Source organism: Nycticebus coucang, chromosome 1, assembly GCF_027406575.1.
Source record: "Nycticebus coucang isolate mNycCou1 chromosome 1, mNycCou1.pri, whole genome shotgun sequence".
Classification (NCBI taxonomy): Eukaryota; Metazoa; Chordata; class Mammalia; order Primates; family Lorisidae; genus Nycticebus; species Nycticebus coucang.
The window spans coordinates 26,326,217-26,347,839 of NC_069780.1; the positions used below are offsets into that span (position 1 = coordinate 26,326,217).

The 21,623-nt window shown below is 37.4% G+C and overlaps 1 protein-coding gene across 1 annotated transcript in view; it reads right to left on the reverse strand.

Annotated features, from left to right (window-relative positions):
- Window positions 1-21,623, reverse strand: part of STPG2 (sperm tail PG-rich repeat containing 2) — a 282,519-nt gene that overhangs the window by 152,490 nt on the left and 108,406 nt on the right. Inside the window, exons 6-7 of the mRNA XM_053597234.1 lie at window positions 7,963-8,122; window positions 2,776-2,933 (exon numbers count right to left, since the gene is read on the reverse strand). Coding sequence (XP_053453209.1) covers window positions 2,776-2,933; window positions 7,963-8,122 — 318 coding nt within the window. The remainder of the gene's footprint in view (window positions 1-2,775; window positions 2,934-7,962; window positions 8,123-21,623) is intronic.

Sequence of the window (21,623 nt, forward strand, 5' to 3'; positions counted from 1 at the left end):
TATATGCCAATAACAATCAAGGAGAGAAGCAAATCAAGGACACGATACCCTTCACAGTAGCTCCAAAGAAAATGAAATACCTAGGAACATATCTAACAAAGGAGGTAAAAGACAGAGACAATTATGAAACCCTGACAAAAGATACAGCAGAAGACACTACCAAACCATGCTATTGGCTAGAAAGAATCAACATCATTAAAATGTCTGTACTATCCAAACCAATCTACAAATTTAATGCAATCCTCATTAAAATACCAACATTATACTTTGAAGAACTCAAAAAATTCTTTGTTTTGTATAGAACCAAAAAAATAAAAATCCATATACCCAAGGGAATTCTTAGCAATAAAAACAAATCCAAAGGTATCACTTTACCAGACTTCAGGTTATACTACAAGTCCACAGTGATCAAAACAGCATAATATTGGCACAAAAGTAGAGAAATAGGTCCATAGAACAGAATAGAAAATCTAGAGATGAAACCAGTCTCTTGTCTGATTTTCAATAAACCAAACAAAAGCATAAACTGTGGAAAAGAATCCCTATTCAACAAATGGTACTGGGAAAACTGGATAACCACAAGTAAAAAACTGAAAGTGGACACACATCTTTCACCACTAACAAAAATTGATTCACAATGGATAAGACATCTAAATCTAAGACACAAAATGATAAAAATCATAGAAGAAGGTATAGGAAAAATTATTGATGATATCGGCCTGGGAAAAGATTTTATGAGGAAGACTCCATTAACAACTGCAACAACAAAAATAAATAAGTTAAAAAGCTTCTGCATACATGAGGACACAACAATTAAAGAAAACTGACAACCTTCAAAACAGGAATAGATATTTACATGTCATGAATCTGACACAGGGTTGATAACTAGTATCTATACAGAACTCAAATTAATTAAACAAAAAAGAGCAAACAATCTCATTTTCACTGGGCAAGAAATGCGAATAAAACCTTCTCCAAAGAAGAAAGACAAATGGGCAACAAACACATGAAAAAATGCTCATCATCTCTAATTAACAGAGAAACACAAAACAAAACCACTTTGAGATATCACCTGACCCCAGCAAGAATGACCCACATCACAAAGTCCCAAAGCTACAGATGCTGGCAAGGGTGTGGAGAAAAAGGAATACTTTTACACTGTTGGTGGGATTGCAAACTAGTACAGCCTCTTTGGAAAGAAGTATGGAGAATCCTCAAAAACTAAAAGTAGACTTTCCATTTGGTCCCACAATCCATTACTAGGTATCTACCCAAAAGAAAAAAATCATTTTACCACAAGAACACATGCACTAGAATGTTCATCGCAGCTCAGTTCACAATCACGAAGATGTGGGATCAACCCAAGTGCCCATGCATGAATGGATTAATAAACTGTGGTATATGTGTACCATGAAATACAATTTAGCCTTAAAACAGATAGAGACTTTACATCTTTTGCATTAACCTGGATGGAACTGAAACACATTCTACTTAGTAAAGTGTCACAAGAATGGAAAAGCAAGTATCCAATGTACTCAGTACTAATATGAAACCAGCAGATGAACATATACACACCCACACAAGAGAAAAACACAACTAAACTCAAGTGAGGAAGGAAGGGAGTGAAGGGAAGGGGGAGAAGAGAGGAGGAAGGGGGATTTGTATGCTTTTACCTAACAGGAACAATGTAAGGGTATATGGCACACTCCCTGGGTGAGGGGCACCGCTACAACTTAAACTCAGCCTAACAAATACAAACAATGTAACCTACTCATCTGCATCCTCATATTAATCTGACATAAAATAATAATAACAATAATAATAACAATAAAGAGAAGATAGCAAGGCAATAAAAGTACTTTAACACCCCATTGACAGAGTCATACAGATCACTTAGAAAATCAATGAAGAAAAATTAAACTTAAATTGGACTTCAAGCCAAATAGACTTCACAGATATTTACAGAATATTTTACTCAGTAAGTGCAGAATATACATTCTTCTCATTAGCACATGGCTTATACCACAAGACAGATCATATGTTAAACCACAAAAAAAAATCTCAACAAATTTTTAAAAATCAAAATCATATCAAGCATCTCTTCAGACTACAGTGGAATAAAACTAGAAATCAATACCAGGAAGAACTTTAGAAACTCTACAATTATATAGAAATCAAACAATATGCTTCTGAACAACATAGGGGCAAGAAAGTAAGACAGAAACCAAAGTGTTTTTTGAAACAAATGAAAATGGAAAAAAACACACCAAAAACCTGTAGGATACAGAAAAAGCAGTGCTAAGAAAGAAGCTTACAGTGTTAAATGTATACATTAAAAAAGAAAGAAGACTGCAAAGTAACAAATTCATATTGCAACTCAAGGAGTTAGATAAGAACAATCCAAACTCAAAATTAGTAGAAAAAGAGAAATTACGAAAATCAGAGCAGAACTAAATGAAATAGAGACTAATAAGACAATTTATAATATCAACAAAAATAAAAGTTGGATCTTCAAAAGGATAAACAAAATTGACAAACCACTAGCTACACTAACTAATTTTTTCAAATATTTTACTTGATATCTCTAAATCTTCCATTTGTCTTTTTTTAAATATCTGCCCTATTTCTATCATTTAATATGCTAAATCTTTCTAGTTTTCTTAATACATTACATGGAATATAGTTATAATAACTATAATATGTTTGTATATTAATTCTATTATCATATGTAATTGTATCAACATAAAAAATATTATTTCAGTATTAATGTATTACCTGATAATCAGCAGGCCCCGGAGTAGAAGGTTTTTTCTGAACCAGGAAAAAAGTACGAGGAATAGTAGAACCAAATGCACTTGTACGTTTTTTCTTCAAGCAGATATTTCCAACTTTGGCAATTATAGTATTATTCAGGATATTATACAAAGCAGGACCTAAAAGTATTTTTTAAATCATATATAAGAATAAACATGCTTTTAGTTGCTTCTTTTGAACTGAGTTCTTTTAAATTAAGTATATTTTCTAGAAAAAACTGTCATACATTGCTGACAGGAATACAAAAAATGGTATAGTAACTTTAAAATACAGTTTGTCAATTCTTATAAAGTTAAATGTATACGTACTGTACAATCTAGAAATTAAATTCCTAGGTATTTGCTCAAAAGAAACAAAACAACCCAAATGTCCATAAGCCAATGAATACGTAAACAAAATATACCCAAATAATAAAATCTCACTTAGCAATAAAAAGGAAATATGAACTTAATGTGAATGAATCTATAAAATATCATGCTAAGTGAAAGAAGGCAATTATAAAATTCTGAATAATGTATGATTGCATTTATATGAAATTCTAGAAAAAGTGAAAATCATAGCATCAGAATGAGTTGCCTAGGACTGGATGTAACAGTGGTGATTAACCACCAATTGTATACCCAAAATGATTTTTACTAGGTATAAATTCTGTAAGAATAGTCAGTCCTTACAGTGAAAAAATAGAAAAATTATTAACTCATAGTTTTTCAATGACTAAAATCTATCACTCTACCTGTTTTCTTTCTCTAGCTAGAAGCCCCACCCCCAACCCCAGACCCCCTGAAGAGCATACCAGACCAAAGGAAATATAAATTCCTTCTGTTTACATTTCCCCAGCTCAAATCCACCTCCCTGAGAACTGGGGGGACAGGATTTTCAAAAACAGTTTGGGGGGCGCCTGTGGCTCAAGGAGTAGGGCGCCAGTCCCATATGCCGGAGGTGGTGGGTTCAAACCCAGCCCCGGCCAAAAATCACAAAAAAAAAAAACAGTTTGGTGGGCAGAGGTTTAGGCCATCAGGGTCTAAGTGGCTGATTTCAGGGTAGAACTATTGGTCCTTTGATATGAGCTGCTATCTGGGTGGATCAGTTACTAACATGCAGTTTTTTGAGTGGAGGTCCAAGACCAGTTAAGTCAGTTTCTTAGTTTGAGTGGATCAGTCAATCTATTGGAATGCAAGACCTAGAAGATATCTCAAAAACTACCCCTAGATTCTGAAAAGGTGATGTTATTTGTGGAGAAAAGTTAAGAAGAATCTTTTCAGTTATGAATTGTGACCTCTAGAGTAGTAAATTATAGAAAAGCAAACAAGGGGACAGTGACTATTATCAAGCAAACAAAAGGACAGCAGCTGATTATTATCATTATTTTAACTAGGCCTGTTCCTTCACAGAGTTTGAGGGGGGCCTTACTCTAGTCCTTTCCTTGCACCCTTTCATCAATTTGTCAGCATGGTTTCACCATCTCCCTGCTCTTTTCTCCCTAATTCTCTCTCTCTTTCCCCACTATCTTCTCTCTCACTAAAGGGGTCTCAGAAAGGCAAAAAGCGGCCTCTGCCTATTATTCAGAGGGAACGCTGTACAGCAGAGAGCAAACCTAAGGGAAATATTTAAAACTCACAAAACAAAGCATAGGGCCAGAGAAGAATAAGGTAGGAATGAACTTATTTAAAAGCAGAGAGAATAACAGGGCAGAGGGTGCCTATGAAAGCACATGTAGTGAGAAAAAGATGAAGTCAGGCAGGCTAAGGAAGACATGACACAGCTGGTCTGGTCGGTGTAGGTCCTGCCTGATCTTCACCCCCATCTCCCATTTGACAACCTGGTCTGGTTGGTGTAGGTCCTGCCTGACCTTCACCCCCATCTCCCATTTGACAACCTGGTCTGGTTGGTGTAGGTCCTGCCTGACCTTCACCCCCATCTCCCATTTGACAACCTGGTCTGGTTGGTGTAGGTCCTGCCTGACCTTCATCCCCATCTCCCATTTGACACAGCTCGTCTGGTGGTTTAGGTCCTGCCTGACCTCCCCCCCTCCACCGCCCCCATCTCCCATTTTACACAGCTTGTCTGGTTGGTATAGGTCCCGCCAGACCCTCACCCCTATCTCCCATTTGACACAGCTGGTCTGGTTGGTTTAGGTGCTGCCTGACCTTCACTGTCTCCCATTCTTACTGTTTTGTTCCCACCCTAAAGATCTCTATCTTGAGTAGTTTAGGTGGATTGACTTAAGAGTTTAACCTTTGAAGTGAAATGTTATAATAAGTCACTAAATTATACTAACAGTTAATGTGATCATTACTTTGAACATTACAAGTTAAGAAGAAATGCTACATTGGAAAAAGGTAACTTGTGGTATATAAGAAGTATAAATTTGAGTAAGGATTGTTGAGGTGTTTCAGCCCCCCTTCCTACAGTTAAGCTTTGTCTTAACTTTTGTAGAGCCTTTTTATGTCTATTTCTAGATCATAAAACAAAACAAACTATGAATACTCTAACATGGTGTGTACTCTTTATTTCATCCCGATAGTTCTGTCTACTCAGAAGGGGTGTGCCAACCAAAAGCCTCTCACCAGGGTCTACCCTGGTGTGGCCTGAAGTGCCTCCCTGGAAGGAACATGGATCGATTGCCTGTGAGGGTGGCAAGCAGGGTTTCTTTTTTCTGGCTCTCTTTTCACAAGGGACAGTTGCCCGTCCTAGTCTGTTTTTTGTGGCCCTATGTTCATTAATTGTGTGTCCGTCTTGCAATTCTTTGTCTGACCACCCAAGAATCTGCTTGGAAAAGTTCCAGCACTCTTTCATCATTACCTCTTCTCTGTCTGAAATATAAAATAAAGTCTAAATTTTTATATCTTAATCTTCGCTAGAGATATTCTTTTCTCATCCCACATGTAGCAACTACTGAGATTTCCACCTAACAATTTCCATTGCATGCATTGGTCAAGAAAGCCACCAAGGCCAGCAAACATTGAAGGGGAAGAGAGAGACTCAACCTCTCTATGAAATGAGTAGCGAGCAGCTGTACCAGGAATAGAGTATTACCATAACGAAACTCTAAAATTTGAGTTTAGTAGCCTAAAGATTTCAAAAAGGACCTAAGGAGATTTTGTGATAGCTTGAAAGACAGTGAGGAAAGTGTTACTGGAGGCTGAAGAAAAAATGGATTATATTATGCAATGGCAGATATTTTAGCAAAACTGATATTTGGGCAATGAAGGCAATACCTAATGAATTAGTAGATTCTAAGGAAATTTCAAATAGCCAACTAGTTCTTTTTACCATATGTGACAGGATATGGATAGACAGAAATAAGTTAAAGTGTTCAGTTTCAAGCAGGGAAGGTGCAATTGGAAGATAACCCAAAGTGACGTGGGCCAATTATCATGTCATTAGCAAAAATTTATACTGCATTTCTCCCTCCCCTAGAGAGACTCACGGGAAATCTGCTTGTGCAATTAGACTCAGGATATCAAGGTGACACATGACCATGCTTGCTTGGTAGAGTCAAACCAAAAAAATATAAAATGAAGCTTTAGTGAACAGTTGGGGCCTCCTGTAATAACAGGGGCATGTTTGCTGTCTGTGGCTAATGTATCTTTGTTTTTGTCCAGTAAACTTTGCCACTTGCTTGCTTTGCTATCACTTTGTCTTGTATTCTTCGGCAAGAATACTCCAAGAATAGAGAACAGACCATCAGTTTTTCTAAAAGTAAACCCTGGTGTGGTTTTATCTAGTGGATTTAATTATAAAATAATATGATCAGAAACTCACAAAGACTTTATATTAATTGCATGAACTTGGGATTAAAAGGACAGTAACAGTAAAAAATGAAAAGTAGTTTATAGACCCCCAAACAGACTGGGCAGGAAGCAGGTTAAGAAAGCTCCAACTGCAAAGACAGCATATTTCAAATAGAAAAAGAAGGACAGCTCAGAGGATAGAACCAAGACTCCAAAAGGTAGAATTAAAAAATGCAGAAAATAATTCCCAGAAAACCTAACTGGACCCCAATCAAAAAAATGGTAATGTGTGCCTGGCTGCATTTCAGAATTGCTATGGTGCTGTGACTACTCTGGGCCTCAAATTTCCCTCATTTTTGAAGAGGAGTGTCCAGAGTAATTATCCTATCTCTCTCCCACCATTGTATATTAGAGAAAACAGCTCTCTTTGTGGTTCAAAGTTCTTCTGATGGGGTATAATCTGCATCTTATGAATCACATCCAAGAATATTCAACTGTACCTGTACCTGAGTTAGATGATGAGATCCAGGACTTTGAGATTATGCCATAAGTGCCTGAAACTTTAAGAGTCCCTGAGAAGGAATGGGAGTGCATAGGAAGAATAGTTGGAGAGTAGATAATAAAATAGATGAAAGATGGCCATCATTTCTTTGCTACCTCTGTCATTGAAGGATAAACTTGCATGTCCCTCCCTTCAGTGTTTGCTAACCTGAGTGACTTGATTGACTAAAAGAATGCAGAAGAAGTGATGTCCTGAGAGTTCTGTGGTTAGGTCAGGAAAAGTCTTACAACATCTGACCAGGTCTCATGAAACCTTGAGCCACCATGTTAAAAGTCAGACTACCCTGATGCAGACATGCTGGAGCTATGTACACACTTTTAATGACATTCTCATCTAACTCACAAAATAATGAGTTTAAAAAGTCTGTTGTTTTAAGCCACTAAGTGTTTTACACAGTAATAAACTAAAACTATATATTAGAAACTTTATATGTTATTTTGATTCTATATTCTTAGTACTGTATACCAGAATACCCAACGAGAATACAAAAATATATAACTGAACATCCATGAAATTAAAAGTGAACATCATAAATATATTACCAGTAGTGACCACACAGTTGATATATTACATATGTTCATCTGCCAAGAAAAAATTAGGACTATTAAATAAAGAAAAACAATATAAAATTATAATTAAGAGCATGACATGTTAAATTGAAAACATATTAAAACTGTATATTATTTTGATCTGTTTGATGCATAGGTGATACCTTAAAAGAATGTTGACTTAAAATTATGCCATGAACCATGAGAGAAAAAAAAGAAAATGTACTCTTTAGTGTATCCACCTTGTTAAGAACATTAAGTTACATAAAGCCAAAGAGTAGAAATGCACAGATTAATTGCTAACCTGGCATTTTTGCCGTCCTGAAGTCCTCTGTGAATCGAGCAGCACTTTGACCAAATGGGATATTTTTCTGTCTTAATGTTGTCTTCAAGGACATAAGAGCAGTTCGAGGTTCATTATATGTGCCTGGAGCTGGGGTGATTGATTTTATAGGTAAGAATCTCTAGTGAAGAACAGGAAAATATACCAGTGAGAAACTAGAGTACATTTTGATATTTCATGAGTTAAAAGCTGTCTTCTAAGTAATATAATATCTGGAATTTAATTTATGTCTTAATGGAGTGAAGAAAATGTAGATGAATTAAGATCTTATAGCCATCAAAAGATAAAATATGTAGCTTTTAGCAAAGTCATCTATATACCAATATAGTAATGTGTTATGTGCCTTACTAAGGCAGACGACTTTTAGAAGGAAATAATCTCAACATGAGATTGTAGATGACAGTATAAGAAGAATTTTCACACAAGATATTCTGTAAATTAAGTAAATAATTTAAATAACTATGTGATCTAAATAATTTATTTTATGTAAGCAAAATGCATGGATTGACCATCTTCTTCAACACGTATATTCAATTAACTCAAAAATATTATTAAATACCTTATAAAAAATAAAATCTTAGATTCAAGTAGTTTATAAATTCATTTTAATGTATAAGCTTAATGATATATATGTATCTATTTGTATAACTATAAACTCTTATGAAATATGGCATTTATAATCTTACTTTTTAAATTTTTCTTTGAAAAAATTTCAAATTTACAGAAAAGTAGCATGAATAAAAATGATACGGAAAATACTTGTATTATCTTTACCTAGATTTGCCAGTTGTTAACATTTTATATCATTTGTGCAATTTTTGTCTTACAATTCTATCTTTGTCTCTTTCTGTCTGTCTCTCTCTTTCTCTGTCTCTTACTCTACAGATACAAACACACACAACCACTTAATGAAAAATTATATATTTCATGGCTCCTTACCCCTAAATACTTCAGTATGGATTTACAAAAGAAAAGGATATTTTCTTCCATATTCTCAGTATAGTTATCAACTTCAGTAAATGTATCGATGATATAATACTTAAATCTACCATTCATATTCCCAATTTGTCAGTTTATCTGATAAAGCCTCTATTACACTTATCACCTTCAGAACAATATGTAGATCAGGGTGAAATATTACTTTCAGTTACCATGTCTCTTTAGTCTCCATTAATGTAAGAACACTTTCACAGACTTCCTTTGTATTTGTGACTGCAACATTTTAGAAGGATATCACTTCCCCCTTGTGTATAATAGAACCTTCATTATTTGAGGTTTATCTGATGCTTCTTTATGATTACATCCAGGTTATACATTTCTGGACAGAATACTAAATGGGTGATGTAGTGGCCTTCTCAAGGTATCTTACCAGAAAGCAGATGACATCCTCTGTCCCTCATTGATCATTTTAATTTTGATCAAATCCAACACTCCCTCTATATTAAACACTCAGCATTCTACTGTAAGCAAGAGCTCTCCTTTCTTCAATTATCTATTTCATTATCTACCTGCCTATATATAATTGATCCTTGAACAACCCAGGTTTGAACTGTGTGAGTCCACCTATATTCAGAATTTCTTCCACCTCTGTCACCTGAGACAGCAAGACCCACCCTTCTTCTCCACCCCCAGAACCTACTCAATGTGAAGAGGGCAAGGATGAAGACTTTTATGATAATATACTTAATACGTATACTTATACGTAATGAGCAGTAAATAAATTTTCTCATTCTAATGAATTTCTTAATAACATTCTTTTCGCTAGCTACTTTATTATACCAATACAGTATATAACATATATAACGTATGTGTTGATCCACATAAGTTACCATTAAGGCTTCTAGTCAACAGTAGCATATTAGCAGTTAAGTTTGGGGGGAGTCAAAAGTTATACAAGGATTTTCAAATGTTTGGGGGTCAGTACCCCAATCCCAACATTGTTCAAGGGACAATTGTCCTTAGTTATATATTTATTATGCATATGGACTTATGAATGTCAGTTTTAATCATTTATAATTCATTACTGAAATTTCTGTAAGTGTGGGAGGACACTTCACATTGATTCCTATGTCCCTATGATATATTGTCATCTTTTTTTTTTTTTTTTTTTTAGAACATACTTTCTGACTTAAAATGCTACAGATTCCTGTTCTATCTATCCTGGACTCAGTTATTGCTCTGAGAGATTTTCTTCAATTTAGTAGGGAATGGAATTAGAGACCAAGATCTGGAAACTAGATGTGCTTCTTGCTAGTAGGGTATCTTTATTTCTTGGCTCATATAGCAGGCAGAGCTAGAAAATACGTGTGTGTGTGTGTGTGTGTGTGTGTGTGTGTGTGTGTGTGTGTAGAAAGAGAGAGAGAGAGAAAGTACACACATCCAAGTATACATACATACATACGTATATGTATATTAAAAATCCCTAAGCTCAGGAGTTCAAGACTAGCCTGAGCAAGAGCGAGACACTGTCTCTACTAAAAACAGAAGAACTAATGGGGCTTTGTGGTGGGCCCTTGTAGTCCCAGCTACTCAGGAGGCTGAGGCAAGAGGATCACTTGAGCCCAAGAATTTGAGGCTGCTGTGAGCTTGATGCCATGCCACTCTATCCAGGGTGACAAAGTGAGACTCTGTCTTAAAAAAATAAAAAATAAAAAAACTTTTCAATTCAAATCCACCCCAGGAGGTCCTCTCTCACTTCCTCCATTTCATATTTGTGTATACCTTCCTCTACCATGAAAATGTGGCTCACACTACAAACTTTTTAACTCATATATATATATATATATATCTAAAATAGCTTTATGATTGTTTTACATATACTACTTTAATAACCAACCTCCTAATAATAATTCAAAATTTGTTTTCCATTTTTACGTTCACTACCCACTCATCCCCAATCCCAACCAAGACTGATAAAGTCAAATACAGTAGAACCTTTGTAAGTTGACTACCCAACAGATTATAACAAACTGGTCAACATACAGAGGTAGTCAACATAAGGAATTAAGCCTACTATATTGATACATACATGTGCTTTACTTTCTTGAACAGCTTTTATTAGAGAAAATCATATGAAATCATAATCAAAACAAAATCAAACATACAGTACCATACAAAATTAATACATTTACTGTTTTCTCATGGTTTAAAGTATAAGTTCACAAATAAGGCACAAATCCCACACCTTCTACCCTTTGGTGTAGAATGGCTACAACTGGTCAAGTTATAGAGGTTAAATTGTTTGTCACAGTCCAAGTAATGAAGATACAACTTGCAGAGGTGGCCAATATATGAAGGTTGGTCTTCTGTTGAATAGTACATGTGGTGCATGTCCAATCTATGAATATTAGGTCAACTTAAGGTGATGGTCAATGTAGGGAGGTAGTCAACTATGGAGGTTCTACTGTATTATGGTTACTGGATTATTCCTTCCTTTCTTCCCTTCAATGTGGTTAAGGGCATTCATTTGAAATATAATTTACTCACTTGTGACCATTTGCTTTCAGTTTTTAGCAGTTTTCTTAATCTTTCCCAGGCTTACTTTTTTTTTCATGTGACAGAATCTCATTCTGTCACCCTTAGTAGAGTGCTGTGGAGTCATAGCTCACAGCAACCTCAAACTCTTGGGCTCAAGCTATCCTCTTGCCTCAGCCTCCCAAGTAGCCAAGACTACAGATGCCTACCACAATGCCAGGACAGTTTTTCCATAGGTCTCACTTTGCTCAGGCTGGTCTCAAACTCCTGACCTTCAGCTATCTACCTGCCTTGGCTTCCCAGAGTTGGAGGATTAGAGGCACAAGCCACCACACCTGACCTCCCATGCTTACTGATTTACTTTACTTTTGAATATATGAAACATTGACATGCTTCCAAAAGACAAAATATATACTTAAAAAGTATAGGGAAAAAAATGTTACTCCCTCCATTTCCCTTTCAACTGAGCAGATGCTACACCACTGATGGGATAAAGGTCTCAATTTGTAATATTTGACAATTTCCATAGTGCAAAGACATCCACAGCAATGGCTGATTTCACCCTACAAACATGACATCAATCAGCTTTCAAAACTCTTGTAAAATTAACAACCAGCTATTATAAGACTGTACAAGAAAGCTGCAGCATTTCAGTGCTTCTACTCCATCTCCTCATCATTTCTTATCGGTAACCAATGTCATTGTTCTCTGGTTTATCCTTGCTGTATTATATAAAAACAAGCAGTTATGTGTATATTTTCCCTTCATTTTTCCACACATCTGTCTCGTGTAGTACCTTAAGTACCATGAAGTTCCTTAAGACAGAAACATGATATTCATTCTTGATTCTTCTCAGCCCCTCACTATATCTAACTCATTAAAAAGTCATGTTAATTATCTCTCCAAAATACATCTGCAATTGTCTCCCAGGAGGTGTCCCTTAAGTACAATCAAACCAAAGTAGTCATCTGTAGTCACCTGAAGGTTAATATATTCCCAAGTTAAATAAGATAATCAGAGCTGTACATAGCCTAGGTGAATAAATATCACAACTACTTTGGTCTGGAGACTACACATTATAAAAGTTTGATAGTACTTTAATAACTTCCCTTAGAAATAATCTTAGTTACCTTAGTACATTCCTTGAAGAATGTGAAATGGATATTGTGAAATATGTTCTATGACTGTTGTATCACTAGAGAAGGTCTCATTGGAAGTTATAGACATGACCTATGGCCTGGATCCAAAGAACACCTTCAGAACCTTTTTGATGCCCTCATAAATTACACATTAACAGCCCATACATTCATTAACAAATATATTGTTTTATTTAATTCATTCATCATTTATTCTTTTTTGACAAACATCAGATAATATGAGCAGAACTCAAATTATATTTCAAAACAGACTAAAATGTACATTTCTTATAAACTGAATTGAACATTCACATATTCAAACTTACTTAATAGAAAATGTTTAATAGATCCTTCCTATTCAAATATTCATCTATCATTGATAATATTCTACACTTATTTCGCTTCATTTTACTCATATGTTTTGGAAATATGTTTTTTTGCAGACCATATGTCTGTTTACAATTTGCTTAAATGCCACTTTTCCTTCCATAATTTCTATGAGCAACCAGATTCATTTCTGGCCTTATACTACACCTACTAGACTCTATATATAAAAATAGCTGTAGATCATTACCTGAGATTGAGAAAGAAAAGCAGAAGGTGGATCGTTTACAATTCGTGTCACACATTTTTTCTCTTGAAATTGGCTTTTAATGTCATATTTTCCAGGCCCTGGTATTCCCTAAATTACAGAAAGAAATTAAAAAAGGATCTATAGCACATACAGGTAGAGTTGTCTAAATATTGGAACCAAAGCTACACAGATTTTAAACAAATACCTATATATTATCAAAATTCTTCATTAAAAGGCAAGCCAGAACAAACTTTTTAAGAGCAACAAAAAAGAAAATTTTCCTTAGCAAAGTTTTCTTGAACTAGAAAATACACTCTACCTGAAACTTTGCTGCCCTCTACTGATAAAGGTCAGAAAAAATAATCTGGCTCTTCACATGAATAAAAATTAAAATAAAAGTGAATTCTAAAATTCATACACATAAAAATATACAACTAGCTTTTTTCCAAAAATTATATTTTATTGTATTTTCAAATTTCTTTTAACCAATAGCCTGCTGTCTTTTCCAACAGTAGTTTTAGGAAATGTTTCAACTACAAATGTTAGAATTGTAGACTTGATATAATTAGCTTTTAAATAGACACTTTACAATACATAAGAATTAATTCAGTAAATCCTGATTGAGTTCTTTATTATTTTAGTAATATACATTAAATATATACCAAAACTTCTACTTATTCATCATCAAATATTTTAATTACCTCGATAAAGTACCTTCCATAGTAAAAAATAATAAAGTTAAATTCAAATATTCTGGTCCATATACACTTCAAATATTTTCTACAGTTTAAAGAATTACTATTTGATTTATATTGGATATTGTGAAATATGTTCTATGACTGTTGTATCACTAGAGCTTATAAATTGAATGTATAATGAAGTTCTGCCAGCATATCCTTTCATCCCTTCTTTTAATATGTATAAATAACAATCACTTCCCTCTGCTCTCACAACTTTGACTCTGATCCAAATCACCACCATCTCTTGCCTGAATTATTGTGCAATTTTCCTAAATTCCCTCTACTTCTACCCTTGCCTGTCATCAGCCTATCAGCATAGCAGGTAGAGTTAGTTGGCTCTGGTCCAGAATTTGAGTCAGATCTCATCATTCCACTTCTCAAACCCATCCAATGGTTTCCAGTCTTACTTAGTGCCACAACCAAATCCTGAATTCCCCTCCTGGACACAGTATTACCACTCTAATCTCAACTCCTACTAAACTATCCCTTCATTTACTCTACTCCATGTCTTCCTCAAATAGATCAGGTAAATATCTGCTTTAAAACACTGGCACTTGGCAATCTCTTTGCTTAGAATGTTCACCATGACTCACTCTATTTCAATCAGGTTACTATCCAATGTCACCTCTCCATGAGTCATTTCCAAGTCAGTCAATCTAAATTTTTTTTTTTTTTTTGTAGAGACAGAGTCTCACTTTACTGCCCTCGGTAGAGTGCCATGGCGTCACACGGCTCACAGCAACCTCCAGCTCTTGGGCTTATGTGATTCTCTTGCCTCAGCCTCCCAAGCAGCTGGGACTACAGGCGCCCGCCACAATGCCCGGCTATTGTTGTTGTTGTTGTTGTTGTTGTTGTTGTTGCAGTTTGGCCGGGGCTGGGTTTGAACCCACCACCCTCAGCATATGGGGCCAGTGCCCTACTCACTGAGCCACAGGCACCGCCCAATCTAAAATTTTTTTACATCCTATCCAAAATATAATTTTCTGCTACATTTTATGCTCTAAGAGGGCAGGATTTTTTTTCTTTTTTGTTCACTGTTGTACCTCTAGAGTATAGAAGGGTACCTGGAGCTTGGTAGGTGTTCAATCAATATTTCCCAGAAGAATGGATGAAAGAATGAATTGAACCTACATTTTTGCTGACTACATGATGAACTTGAAGATATGTCCTCATTAGAAAAAATGTGGCTCCAAATAAGCATATTAGACATTTCTAATTATAGTAAAATATTTAAATCCTATGTACTTAAAAAGGATAATTTAACAAATTACTTTAGGAGAAACAACTACAAAAGTACCTCTTCTTAATAACAAGTTAGATCCTAAAAAGCTATGCAAAGGTACATGTTATCTTGTCTCAAATGAGCAATTTCAAGCCATTTTTTGTTGACTAGTAAAAAACATGCACTTCAGCTATGGCATATAGGATTATTTTTATCTATGAACTTGTAGTAAGTTTATAAGAAATGAAACATAATCCTGTGTCTATATAAACCTATTAAATATGTAAATATGGAGGAATGATAGCAGTAAGTTGTATCCTTCTTCTCCTTATACAGTAGCCCTCTTTATCCACGGGGGATATGTTTCAAGACCCCCAGGGAGTACCTTAAAAGGAGGATAGCAGCCAATCCAACCATATGTACACTGTTTTATCTTACATATACATACATATCATAAAATTTAATTTATAAGTTATGTACAGTAAAAGATTGATAATAATAATATGACAACTATAATGATATACTATTCACAGTTTCATGGATAGAAGATATATTCTTAGTGTAGTTCTTAGCAACCATAGCAATCTTAGTAATCCCCCCTACTTAGTGAATAGAAGTAGGGAGAATTTAGGAAAATCTCACAATAATTTTTTCTTTCCTTATTAAATTGAGAAGTTTCATCTTTTCACTTGAAATGCTTTATGATTTCTCTTTGGCATAACCAAGTTGCTACCCTTATTTCTTTTGTCTCACTACTTCTACAATTTCAGGACATGATTAAGTAAAATAAGACTTACTTGAATGTAAACACTATGATACTTCAATAGTCCATCTGAAACTGAAATACCTACTAAGTGACTAATGGTTAGGTGAAGTCTACAGCATGGACAGAGGGATGATTCATCACAGGCTGAATGGGACAGGAAGATGAGAAATTTTATGCTACTCAGAATAGCACACAATTTAAAAGACATGAATTGTTTATTTCTTGAATTTTCCATTTCATATTTTCAGACCATTGTTAACCACAGGTAACTGAAACTGCAAAAAGTGAAGCTGTGGATAAGGGAGGACTACTAAATAAGCAGGCATCATTAAAATAAGCAGCTACTAGCAGGCCAACATTACTTTCCTACTGTTTCAGCAAGTACATAAGTGGCCATTACTATGGACCACAGGAAAAAGATTAAGTGTGACTAAAAGGGTAAGTGAATATATTCAAGAAAAATTTTTCACATAAAACTATACATGAAATCTTGAATGCTTCAATAAATATTTCTTCATCAGAGGCAGAGGCAAGATGGCTGCCTGAAGCCAGCTTTCCGCAGAGGCTCCCATCCAGAAGGAGAGTTAAAGAACAGAAGTTTAGCAAGTAACCTGGTGGATTAGAGCTGAGCCAACAGAGAAGGTTGAAGAACACACATCAACCCTGCTGAGGCAAGCTAAAACCCCAAGGAAACAAACAAAAGGTACAAAATCCATCACCAAGTGGACAGGAGTTCCCTTCCCCAAGAGAACGGCTCACAGTACTCCATACAAACAAGCAAGCAGAGTTCAAAAGTCCTCCCATTATATCCCATGGGAGAGACCCTCTAAAAACTGGACCAACTTCCCCTACTAGGGTGCATGGTACTCTCCTGCAAGGCATAAAACTGTATATATTTTCTACCTGCAATTCTGAACTCCCAGCACTCCCCTCCACTCTCACTCTGAGGTCTGGAAGCCTGTCCCCCAGGAGTCCAGATTCTTGGGTATTTTCTAAAGAGGTGTGGACAGGGCATGGACTGCTGCTGGTCAGTGCTGATTCTGCAGCATGGGAGTAAGGAGAGGACGATCAGCTGAGAGGGAATCATACAGAAGCAGCAGTGCCCTGAGGCACAAAGCAGCAGCCATTTTTGGTAACAATAGGGCTCACCCCCGGATATTCCAGAGTCACAGCCCCTGTCTCTCTGGGCAACTAGAGGAGGCCAGGAATCTTCTCTGGTGGCAGCCACTGGCAGAACTGATCTGGGACCGAAACAAAGGTCCTGTGAGTAAAGGGTTTGCCTGAGGCAGTACTGGCCTGGGTGCAGCACAGGGACTAGAATACTCATGCACAGAGCTGGCAGATTCCCAGGGCGGGGCTGACACAAAAGACCACTTTACTGAACCTAAAAGGTACCCAGCCCTCAGGGGATGATTAGCTGAGATAAAGGAAGGCAGGCAGAGGCTGGAACTGACAGCTAACCATGCCATTCCAATACAAACTGCAGCCAAGAATGGGCAGCAGCACAGACAGGGCCTGAGTTGCGGGTTCTGTGAACTCAGGGTCTATTCTGCAGGAATATAGCCAGGACAGAAACAAATTCTGCGAAGTTGTTCTGTTCTGTCAGTAATATCAATCAGTGGCGGGACTGGAACTCAGTGAACTGCCCCAGCCTCCATTAAGCACCCAAGGTTGTCAGGCCTCACCTCCCCCTGCCAGCTAGTGGTAGAGGGCAGTGGCCTGGCTGAGGAGACATAGATCTCCCTGTGATTTGGGCAGGTGCAAACCCCTGGAGTATGTGCTCATTGGAGGCTACTGGCTCACAGCCCTGTGGGGTTATCAGTGACTGGGTGTGAAAGAGGTACAAGGTAGGAAAGGAACCATCAACCTTCCCAGACTAATCTATTTGCTGGGTGAGACCTCCTGACATCACAGAGCACCAGAGCAAGTCATATTTGAGTTGAGTTGTCAGCAGACCCCTGCGATCTACTTGCCAGAGATGTTTTGAACTCTCCCACCTGAGACAGGTGCTGACTGAGACAATTGATTTGGACCTCTTGAACTTGGACACTCATCCGAGGACTATCCAAGTGGTACCCTGGGTGTGTGGTTGTGGGAAGGTTTGATTTTCCTTTTCCAATTGTTGCCTGTGGGGGGCAGGGTGACTTCATTCCTGGTATTTCTCCACAGCTGAAACTTCAACCCAGAGTAACTGGATTCATTAGAGTAGGACAGAGACCAGCTGAAAATAAGACAGAGCCACTTAGCCCCACCACACCAAGCAGGTCCCCAGTTTCTCAGGCCATAGCACTGTACGGGTCCTTGGCAAAGCTACAGGGGGAAAGGTACAGACATTAGTCCCAGCTTTTGGGCAAAGGGCTGGTTAATCACTACTCCTGGAGCCCCCAACCCAACTACTCTTTAGCTGCTCATCTAGTCAAACAATGTAAAATAATCTTGGGGCAGAATCAGCAGAAAACCTCTGGTAACAAAGGAAGGCAGCAGGATAGAACTGAAAGGTAACCTAATACAAACCTGCAGGAGCAAAGACAGGGCTTTGAAACTCAAAACAGCTTCTCTTCTGCAGGGGAATTTAGCAGTTCTGTTACGTTCTGTCAGTAACATCAATCAGGGGCAGGGCTGGACCTGAGTGAACACCACCCAATCTTCACCAAGTGCCCGGGGCTGTCAGGCCTCACCTCCTCCTGCTAGATAGAGACAGAGCACAGAGGCCTGGAAGATTTCCTTGTGATTCAGGCAGGTGCAAACACTTGAACTATCTGTTCACTACAGGCAACTGGGTCAGCCAACTTCAGGGTTATCAGAGACTGAGTGTGATAGAGGTGCAAGGAGGGGAAGAAGGCATCAACCTTACCAGACTGATCTATTTGCTGGGTGGCTCCTCCTGACTCCACGCAGCACTGGAGTAAGCCATATCAGAGTAGTCACCAAACCCCTGTGATCCAGTTCCCAGAGACCTCTTAAACTCTCCCACCGGAGACAGGTGCTGACTGAAACAATTGATTTGGACCTTTTGAACTGAGCCAATTGCCTGAGGACTACTCAGGTGGTGCCCTGGATGTGTGGTTGTAGGAAGGTTTGATTTTCCTTATTCAATTATTGCCTGTGGTGGGCGGGGTGACTTAATTGCTGGTATTTCTCCACAGCTGAGACTTCAACCCAGAGTAAATGTTTCACTAGGGTCGAACAGAAACCAGCTGAAAATAATACAGAACCACTTAGCCCCACCACACCAACCAGGGCCCCAGTTTCTCAGGCCACAGCACTGTACGGGTCCTCGACAAAGCTCCAGGGGAAAAATCAAAGGGAGTAAAACAATCGTGGGGTGGAATCAGTGGAAAAACTCTGGTAACATGAATAACCAGAATAGATCAACCCCCCCCCAAGGAAAGATATGGCAGATGTAATTGAAGATCCCATTCATAAACAACTGGCTGAGATGTCAGAAATTGAATTCAGAATTCAGATTGCAAACAAGATTAATAAAGTGGAGGAAAATTTGGAATTAGAACTTCAAGCAACAATTCAAAAGTCAGAATTAGGAATTCGAGAAGAAATTCAAAAGTTGGCTCAAGAATTTAACGAATTTAAAGAAAAAACCACCAAAGATTTAGACACACTGAAGCAAGAACTTGCAGCCCTCAAAGATCTGAGAAATACAGTAGAATCCCTCAGTAACAGAGTGGAGCAAGCAGAAGAAAGGATTTCTGACCTTAAAGACGAAGCCTTTGAATGCTCCCAAACTCTCAAAGAGGAAGAGAAATGGAGAGCAAAAAAGGATCATTCTCTCAGACAGCTCTGGGATAATTCAAAGAAGATTAATACCTGACTCATTGGAACTCCTGAAACTGATGAAATGGCCTCACTAGGCACAGAGGCCCTGCTCCATGAAATTATAAAAGAGAATTTTCCGGACATGCCTAGAGATTCTGAAATTCATACAGCAGACAGCTTCAGAACCCCAGTACCCCCAGGCATATAAGAATTAACTTCACTAAAGTTAATATGAAGGAGAAAATTCTCAAAGCAGACAGACAAAAGAAAGCCATTACCTACAAAGGGAAGAATATTAGAATGACTACAGATCTCTCTGCTGAAACCTTTCAAGCCAGAAGGGGTGGTCATCGACTTTTAATCTCCTAAAGCAAAATAACCTTCAACCCCAGATTCTGTATCCAGCTAAACTGAATTTCATTTATGAGGGAGAAATTAAATACTTTAATGACATTCATATGTTGAAGAAATTTGTCGTAACCAAACCAGCTCTTCAGGATATTCTCAGACCTATCCTCCATAATGACCAACCCAATCCTATACCACAAAAGTAAACTCACTCAGAAACTTTTGATCAAACTCCAACTTCCACAAGGGCAAAAGGATTAAAAATGTCCACTAGACTTTTGAAAAACTCGATACCCAAAATTTTACCAGACTTATCAATATTCTTCATTAATGTGAACAGCTTAAACTGTCCTCTAAAGAGGCATAGGTTAGCGGACTAGATACAAAACTCAGGCCAGATATTTTGTGCATACAAGAGTCACATCTTACCTTAAAAGACAAATATAGACTCAGGGTGAAAGGATGGTCATCCATATTTCAGGCAAATGGTAATCAGAAAAAAGCAGGTGTTGCAATTTTATTTGCAGATACAATAGGCTTTAAACTAACGAAAGTAAGGAAGGATAAGAATGGTCACTTCATATTTGTTAAGAGTAATACCCAATATGATGAGATTTCAATTGTTTTTTTTTTGTTTGTTTGTTTTTGTAGAGACAGAGTGTCATTTTATGGCCCTCGGGTACAGTGCCATGGCATCACACAGCTCACAGCAACCTCCAACTCCTGGGCTTAAGCGATTCTCTTGCCTCAGCCTCCCGAGTAGCTGGGACTACAGGCGCCCGCCACAACGCCCAGCAATTTTTTGGTTGCAGTTCAGCCGGGGCCGGGTTTGAACCCGCCACCCTCGGTATATGGGGCCGGCTCCTTACCAACTGAGCCACAGGTGCCGCCCGAGATTTCAATTATTAATATCTATGCACCCAACCATAATGCATCTCAAGGTATAAGAGAAACGCTAACAGACATGAGCAACTTAATTTCCTCCAGTTCCATAATAGTCAGAGATTTCAACATTCCTTTGGCAGTGTTAGATCGATCCTCCAAAAAGAAGCTGAGCAAAGAAATTTTAGATTTAAACCTAACCATCCAATATTTGGACATAGCAGACATCTACAAAACATTTCATCCCCCAAAAAAACTGAATACACTTACTTCTCATCAGTCCATGGAACTTACTCTGAAATTGTTCACATCTTAGGTCACAAGTCTAACCTCAGTAAATTTAAAGGAATACAAAATATTCCTTGCATCTTCTCAGACCACCATGGAATAAAAGATGAACTCAGTAACAATAGGAATCTGCATACTCATACAAAAACATGGAAGTTAAATAACCTTATGCTGAATCAGAGATGAAATTAAGAAGGAAATTGCCAAATTTTTGGAACAAAATGACAATGAAGACACAAATTATCAGAAACTCTGGGATACCACAAAGGCAGTCCTAAGAGGGAACTTTATAGCACTGCAAGCCTTCCTCAAGAGAACGGAAAGAGAGGAAGTTAACAACTTAATGGGACATCTCAAGCAACTGGAAAAGGAAGAACATTCCAACCCCAAACCCAGTAGAAGAAAAGAAATACCAAAA